At 34.8% G+C, this 8,993-nt stretch overlaps 1 protein-coding gene across 1 annotated transcript; it reads right to left on the bottom strand.

The window, feature by feature from the left end:
• Positions 1-3,500: 3,500 nt before the first annotated feature.
• Positions 3,501-8,364, bottom strand: LOC132295287 (lysine histidine transporter-like 6). Its single transcript, XM_059793485.1, has 9 exons — positions 8,290-8,364; positions 8,088-8,163; positions 7,815-7,960; positions 7,073-7,456; positions 5,903-6,296; positions 5,361-5,466; positions 4,939-5,030; positions 4,779-4,847; positions 3,501-3,895 (listed from the first exon to the last, which is right to left on the bottom strand). Exons 1-9 carry the CDS (start codon positions 8,340-8,342, stop codon positions 3,797-3,799), a joined length of 1,419 nt encoding a protein of 472 aa, XP_059649468.1. The 5' UTR covers positions 8,343-8,364; the 3' UTR covers positions 3,501-3,796.
• Positions 8,365-8,993: the final 629 nt, after the last annotated feature.

Raw genomic sequence — 8,993 nt, forward strand, 5'->3', positions numbered from 1 at the left:
GATATTAGGATAAAAAAATTCAAACTATCGTAATTAGCAAAAGAACTTTAACTTTCATTGATAATTTTATTCAGCACATTTACAGTTGTCCTCAATGATTTTTCATATCTTGAAAATGTCGTATGATAGCTTCATTCTCAATACCAATAGATATATACGCTGAGGCTGTTTTAACAAGCTCTTCCCCGTACCTCTTGCTCACACAAACATACCTGAGAAAGAACTTTGACACATGATACTAAGTGTTGCTTGCCTTTTTGAACTCTTAACAGTGACTCTTATCCCGTGTCGATTGGTTGCATGCGGAGAATGAAAGATGATAGTGAACTAAAGAACAATTACATTCGACAGTGAGATTTCTCTTCCATTTACCATATCCAAGGCATTATGATCATCATAAAGAACAATAAAGTGGTCAGAGAAAATTGATTCGCAAAGCTATAGTGTATTTTACATGATCAAGGCTTTGCCATATACATTAGTTAGCACCTTAGTTTCTTAAACATTTTTTTTTTTTTTTTAATAAATTCATCTGTGAGACTGTGGCATATCCAGGCATCAATTCCATGAACACAGTTCACCATTTTTATTATTTCTCCGTGACGATTGGCATTTTTTCATTTTGAAACATATTGTAATTATGTTTACCTATGCATTCAAGTATTCAAGTGGTTCAAATCTTTTAAATCTAAGAACAGGTGGAAATGTGTGTTTCTGAAAAAGAAGATAAAAATATAAGATGGATCAAGGGGTTCTTTGGAATACATAATTCACTCTTGGTGATGCTTGTTGGATAGAATTAGGGCTGTAAATGAGTGAGCCAAGTAATGGTGTGCTCGAGCTCGGCTAGGTCAACATAATAGGCTGCTCAAGCTTGGCTCGAGTTCGAGTCGAGCCTAAAAAATCTAGTTCGAACTCGGCTTGGCTCTGTTTGACGAGCTTCGAGCTCGTTTGCTCGTTTATTTTTTTATTTTTTATTTTTTTGTACTTCGCTCTAAGATTTGTTGTCCTACTAGATCTGGAACAAAAAATCTGTTTTTCTAAGATTTATTTTTTGGTACAAAAAATATGTTGTTCTGAGATTTGGAGCAAAAAATCTGTTGCTTTAAAATCTGTGTACTTCGCATCGCGCAAAATCGCATCTAAGATCTATTTTTGGTACTTCGCATCTACGATCTGTTTTTCTAACAGATCTAGAACAAAAAATTAAAAAAATTAAAATTAGCAGATCTTTAACAAAAAATTAACAGATCTGTTGTTCTAACATATCTGGAACAAAAAATTAAAAAAAATTCGCATCTAAGATCTGTTTTTGGTACTTCATATCTAAGATCTGTTGTTCTAACAGATCTGGAACAAAAAATAAAAAAAAATAGAACAACAAAAAATTAAAAAAAGTTTGAGAGAGAAATAGATTTGCAGTAATAAATCCCAAAATTTATACTAAAAATCAATTTGTATATATATATATATATATATATACACACACACACACACACACACACACATGTACAAGTTTACATGAGAGACAAGATGGGCATTGTTGGTGTCCCAATGGTGGGTATGTGTTTGATGAGTTTGTTGCTGCTGTGTTACCTTCAGGCATGAGAAAGAACGGATGGAGGCGAGAGAGAGAACGGATGGAGGCAAGAGAAGCGTGACTTATTTTGTCTAACCCTAAACCTAAAAAGGTTTATATACAAAGACAAGAAAGGCCTATTTGCATAATAATCACAAATTCTATATATAACCCCAACTTTTGTATATATTATAATTAAGCATGTGTGTGTGTGTGTGTATATATATATATATATTATATAATCGAGTATGTTCGTGAACGCATTATCGAGCCCAGTTCGTGAACGGTTCATGAACAAATGAGTCGAGCCTACTGATGTTCAAGCTCGGCTCATTTATAAATCGAACCTCATAATTCGGCTCGAGCTCAGTTCACTTATTCATGAGCCGAGTAATTAACGAGGCCGAGCTCGAGCAGTTCGCAAATGGCTCGGCTCATTTGCAGCCCTAGATAGAATTGGATGCTTGTCTCATTTACACTGTATTCAGAATGGTTGAAATTGGGGGGAGGAGAAGGAAAGAGAAAAGGAAAAGAAGAAAAGAAAGGAGGGGAAACATTAATTAATTAATTTTGTTTGGTTGATAAGAAAAACTGAAGGAAAAAAAGAAAAAGAGAAAAGGGAAAATAAAATAAGAGGAAAGAGAGAAAATAGGGGCTTATTTGTTATTCTTTTGCTATGCATTGGACAATGTACTGAATTGTAGTATCCGTTCCTAGAAAGCAATTTGTAGAATGCATTTATCTAGTTTAACCAATTGAATTCAAAAACTTTGAGATTGAATTGGCATCTTAGAATCAAAATTAGAGAAAATTTAGTTAAAATTTTTTACTAATCTTTCTTGAATTTCGAATCGAAGGCATTGAATCTTGCTTAGAGAAAACTACATCGATTTCTTTGAATTTGTCATAATTATGTATTATTTTAAAATTTACATTTACTTTCATGTCAAAAACTATGATAAATGGTGTTAAAGGAATTTGTTAATCTACTATTTATTTTCATGTTTTCTTAATATTTCTAAATAAAAAGTTAAAATAAAATTTGTATTACAAGGATAATATCGGCATTTTGAAATTATAAGTTATTGACGTTAGCTTTGTTGACGGTTAAGCGTCACAAAACTATATCTAAAAGAAGAGGTCATTGCCATTGCCATTTAATCAATAAGGGGAGAGGTTTGTCTAAGTTTAGCTGGAAGACCTTTGTAAGGGTGAGGCTTGTGTTGTGTATTTATAAGGGTGAGACTTGAGTTTAAATGATGCACTTGGTTTACCAACGATTGCGCTCCTCTAGAGTTTGCAAACAATTCGAGAGTCTGTAATAATAGGGACTTATTTGATTCAGATTTATGATGAAGAATAAAAAATTTGTGCATAAATTTGTTTGGTTGTCATTTTTTTTTTTTTTTGAAAATTCATTTAAATATATATATTTTTTCCTTTGAGAGGGTAATTATCTAAAAACAATTTTTTGGTTTATGAGAACTATTTTAAAAAAAATTGGACCAAACAAGTCCTATGTTTCTTCATGGTGTTTCCCTCCTAGCACTTTGTACCTGGTTTGGGGTGATATTTATTATTATTATTATTATTAGGGTAAATTACACGGTTCTCTCATCTAGTTTGTCATAATTACAGGGATCTCTCGTGTGATTTGGAAAATTATTCAAACCTTCCATAAAATGAAACTAATCTACACAGCCCTCCCTTCATAGTGATGGACCGTCAAATGCATTAACAAATTTATCTAATTTACTGAAATACCCTCAAGTTATTATGGTAAATGACTGTAGTACCCATCTATATGATTGTGAGAGAGGCGATGGACGAATGGTAATATAAAAATTTTAATTTATTCAGTACATAACATTAACAAAATTTGTCATTGACTCGCTTTGATCATAACAGAAGGGAGGTCAGTGTAATTTACCCATATTATTATTATTATTATTATTCTTTGGTACAAATATAATGGGTGTTTGATTTGATTTTCCTGATTGGACGATTCACATCCAAACATAGTTGTAGTCTATAACAGAGGCCAGATACCAACAATGTAATGATACACTCCATTTGGAAGATTGCTTGCTACAAATTACAAAGACACAAAGAAAAACATAGAGAAATGAGTCCAGCAAACTCAATCTCATATACATATAGATATATATAATTGTATACATATATTTCGCTTTAACATTAATGATCATTGATTAGTGTTTAAGAGTAGAACTCATAGGTGGAGGAATCAGCAATTATATTCCGCAACCCTCCAATTGTGGAGGCCAACATAATGAACAGTCCAATGAAGATGCAAGCCTGAAATACACACAATCATTTATATTCACATTAGAAAAACTTTGCTAGTATCGTGGCTTGCAGTATCGGTTACTGTCGCGATATTGGTCGCGGTTGTGTTGTAACGGACTCGGACAAAGTTAGTGTAAACTGACCGATACGGGTTGCGTATCAAACTTGAAAAAGGGTCGTGTATTGGCCGATACGACTAACCTTGGCTAGTATATTACATAGACTCGGATATGTGTTGGTATAGGTATTTGCCAAGCTTGAACGTGTCAAATCTTCGAATAAAAAGAAAACACAAACAATGCTATAATATTCATTATTTAATGTTTTAAATTTATTTTTATTTTTTATGTAACATAGTGTTCATATAAACATTTTACTCATTTTAAAATAATAATGTTACAAAATTGAACTATTAGATATGTAGGTGTATGTCCAACCAAAGACACATACTCATGTTTGAATATTGTGTTCTAACACAAGTACTTCACATACATACATGCTTTTAGGTGCATGGGCTGGCAAGCACGGACCCATTAAGGGCTCAGTGGGGTCAGCTGCCCCTAGTGATTATTTATTTATAAAATTAGCTGTAAATTTTGTAAAAATCTTAAAAATGTCCCAACTTTTTGTGAAAATCTTAAAAATACCTTCACTAAATTTTTTATGATACGTGACTTTATATTATTATTGTTCAAGGTTGTTTCCTCTCATACAATTCTCTGAGTCCATCATTGTGTTTGACCAATAGAGTAAGACACATGTGCCCATGTTCGAGTGTTCAGTATTGTATGAGATTACTTCACATTCTTTTGAAGTGTCCATATGTAAAAAAAAAAACAAATATACATTGACAGGGAGAGTGGATGATGAGCTTTGGTGAAGTTTTGCTTACCCAATTGATAAGCCATGAGATGCTGAATCTCCTTGGTTTCTTAATTTTCAGCCATATAATACTTGGGAGCTGCAAAAAACCCGATCTGGATTAGTACCAATGCATCATGAACTTTTTAGTTTCATATAGAAATTAATCATGTAGGAATGAATGAGCTTACAAAATATGAAGTTGGCGCGAAACCAAATCCCCCAAAGAAACCAAGAAGATCACCAAAGAAAGGGAAGGTGACACCAACGAACAGCGTGAAGGCTACAAGAGATGAATTTCAGGTGATCATGAATACCACAAATTATAAAGTTCAGTTTTGTGAAATTTGTAAAATTAAGGTCCGCTTGGCTGTACTCAAAAAGTTCTCAAAAAAAAAAAAAAAAAAAAAAAAAAATCTATTTTCAAAAAATTATAAAAGCCTGTTATTAAAAAACATATTTATAATTTTTTAACCGAGTTTTCAAAAAATAGTTCTCAGAACGGTTAACCAAGTAGATATTTTATTTGGGTACAATTTTCTAAAAACAAAATTGTTCTTAAAAAAAAAACCAAACAGGTCGCGCAATTCTAAATTAGTAATAGGAAGCTCACCAACATAAGTAGAACGAACAATTAGTCTGAGTGCAATTCCTGGTGGAAACTTCAATCTTTTCACCATTGTCTTCTCGAGCATGTCAAACACTGGCATTGCATAAACCTGCAAAGCTTTTCTCCATTAAAATCAATATCTATTAAATGTAAGGTTTGTTTGGGAACTACAATTGCTTTGTGTTTTTGCTTTGACCCGAAACAGAAGCAACGTGTTTGCATGCCATGGAGTGCGTTCAATACTATTCGGAACCATACTTGGTAATGTATATTTGTCGCAAAATTTTTGGAAGCAAAAACATTGAAAACATGTTTGTTAAAAGGATGTTGCAAGTTCGAAAAATAAAATGGCTAGTTAAAAAGGTCATTTTAGATTTTGGCCTCTTTTTCATAAGCATTTCGGTACTATTCAAATCGCAGTAAGCGTTACCAAACACTGTTCGTGCTTTTGCTTCGTTACAGTACACTATCCGAAACAAAAAACACAAGCAAAAGCGGTTGCCAAACATGCCCATTGTATTTGTCATAGTGGTGATCTTAATTACCTGAAAGCTGCCAATGACATGGATGACCACCATTAAGTTAGCAGAGGCAATGAGCCATGAAGGTTTCTTGAGTGCCACCAACACATTGTCAGCAACATCTTGGCCGAATGCCCAATATCCGATAAAAGCCACCGGAAAATAGCATATTGCATTGATAAAATAGGCCCCAAGTGCACCTTTCCACATTGCCACTTTTGAGGGCTTCTCAGGGGTGGATGGAATGGTGGCCTGAATTTCCAGGACCACAGCATGGCCTGCATATGCAAATGAAATCTGACCCAAGGCGTTGAATACGCGAAATATGTAGTCTGCTCCACTGCTTTCCTTGTACGCGTAGCTCACGTTTTCAACCTGACCCTTACTCAAGCAACCCGCCCATGCTATGGTTGAGTAACTGCAATATTGAGATCGAATTCCAATTAAGTATGAATATAGTGTGTCTACATTGTTGTCATAGCCTCGTGCACTGGTTTAGTCCTATATGCAAGTTCCTGTTTCTGCAATTCAAGTTTGTTTTTCAGCTCAAGTACTACTTAAATGCTCACAATTATTGTGAAACTATGTTGTGAATTGTCATGAATTTTTTTTTTTTTTTTTTTTTTCAATTAGAATAAGATATGAGGCGGAATTGGTGGAAGTTTCTAGCGGGTCCATGATGTGATGGTTAACTTTTATATTTTCAATATAAAAAGTTAAATTAGTAATATTACAAAGAATAGTGCGACGAAATAATTTTGGAACGGATACAAATGAAAAGGTGGACACTTATTTTCGTACGAGGGAGTATTGTTTTTGCCAATTGAATCCCACCAAGGGTTTTACTGTAGATCATGATGGCAACTTGCAAGCTGTAAACCAATTGGCACTAGCCTAAATGGTATAAGTTCCCCTCTCTTTGTTTGCTTGAACTTTGTAAAACAAAAAAAAAGTTTAAAAGTTGCAATTATTGCATACCAAACACGCATGTATGGACTCAATTAATTTTAGGAAACAAAATCCTCTCCATGCACCAGTGTTCGGGACAATAGCAAGAGTATCACTCCAGGATAAGTGTGGGGCCCACTATAACGGGGATCCCTAGCTAGCGTCCCCGTGCACTAGAGAGGATTTTGGTGATGGAGAGCTTTGGCAAGTGAACTTGATAAAGAAGAGCATGAATTAAGTAGGTACCTTAGTGACATGATTGCTGCTGCTAAGGACACCCCAGAAACAGAGTTAAAATTGGGGAGCTGAGACAGGAAGAAATGGATGCCACCAAAGATGCAAATCCAGTAGGATTGCTTTAGTCTGGTGCAATTGGTACAAGCCATCTCCAAGAACTTCTTCAGACACTTCCCCCCAGTGACCATGTACACAATGTCACACCCAACCTGAACTATCAGCTGCTGTGGCAGCACTATCCAAGGCCCCAGCTTCGGCCCAAAGGCATGCCGCCCCAGCTCGTAGTAGCGATCAAACCGAACCCCGGGCACGCATTCGTGGAGCTGTATCATCTGCCACATTGTATTCAAGGTGATGCACCAAGATAAAACCATCACCATTGTCCCTGGACCCCTGAGAGAGAGATGAATTTATTTATCTTTTAGATATAACCTGAAGTCCGAGCCTTCGCCCAGACTAATCCTTAAGGAGTAAAGACCCATGAAGGGTGCCTCCCTATCACAGGCCGGGTAAGTCGCGGATACGTGATCTGCACTCAATGGGAGTTGAACCTCAGACCTGGTGGTTCACGAGACATCATAACCAAGCGACCTTACCACTATGGGCCAACCCCTCGGGATTTGTGAAAGGTAAGATGATTTTAGTTTAACAAATCATGGCTGTATCTACCATTCGAAAAAAAAAATAATCATGGCTGTATCATCTTAACAAATTAAGATTATCCAACAAGAGAGTGAGAGAAGATGTATACCATCCTAAGTAGGCCATGGCATAAGGCAAGCTGAGAACTCCAGCACCAACCATGGCTGTGACTGTGTGAAAAGTTGAATACCACCATTTGGCTTCGCGAACGGCTCCATCTTCCACCCATTTTTCATTTTCATCAGACGGGACTTCCTGCCACAGTTTAGAAGAACAACAACAAAACACACACACACACACACACATATATAAGATCAATCAAGTAAAAATTAATTAATTTTCAGGTTAAATTTAAGTTAGACAAAGTTGATCACATGCTCACCTTTGGAGCAGGTGGAGGAGGAGAAGATGAAACCATCTTTGCATCCAAAGAAATTAAGACAGTACACACCTTGAATCTGAATGTGGGAGTTTAGGTAGTGATCATTATCATGGATTTGTAGTGGTTGATGATTCAAACATATATATATATGATAGAATAATGATAAAAGAAAATATACTCCTTAATTACTGGTTAGCCTTACTTTTGTATCTGTTTAATTTTGTTGCTTTCCACGTACTCATTAATTTCTTCCATGCGTATCTATATATAATACATATGTATACCATGGCAGGAGACAGAATTATAGCAGATGCAATGTAGTTTTCAGAAAAAGAAGCATAGCTCCCTTTATGTTGAAGAATGACGTTAGCCCACTACCTTCAACTTGGAGAGTGTCAAAAGGTCTTGCCAAGCATCATCTATCTGAGCCGCCCTACCTAATACACACACACACACACACACACACACACACGTAAATATGCTAAAGAGTGTATGATAATAAATACTTGACAAATAAAAAAATCAATATATTAATGGATAATATTTCTATTGAAGACAATTACAACTCTCATTCATTTGTAATCTTATTTTGAAGTTATAGATGAAATTACATTCATTGATTTAAAAATTAGTGGTCCATCTTTCCATTTAAGGATGTCATGTATTAGTTGTCTGATTTAAAAAGTTTAAGCAAAACAGACTATTTTTTTCATGGTCACCTTTTAAGTTTTCAAAATTTTTAAAACTTAGTAATATACATATTTAAATTTAAAAGTACAACTTGGCAATTTTAAAAGAAAAAAAATGTACTAATTGCATGTTACTTTAAAAAGAACTAATTCAATTAGTACATTTTTCTCTTTTAAAATTGCTAAAAAGAACTAATTCAATTAGTACATTTTTCTC

This window comes from Cornus florida, unplaced genomic scaffold (genome assembly GCF_030987335.1).
Source record: "Cornus florida cultivar Cherokee Brave unplaced genomic scaffold, ASM3098733v1 CherokeeBrave_3.0.0_Hap2_Chr02, whole genome shotgun sequence".
Lineage (NCBI taxonomy): Eukaryota > Viridiplantae > Streptophyta > Magnoliopsida > Cornales > Cornaceae > Cornus > Cornus florida.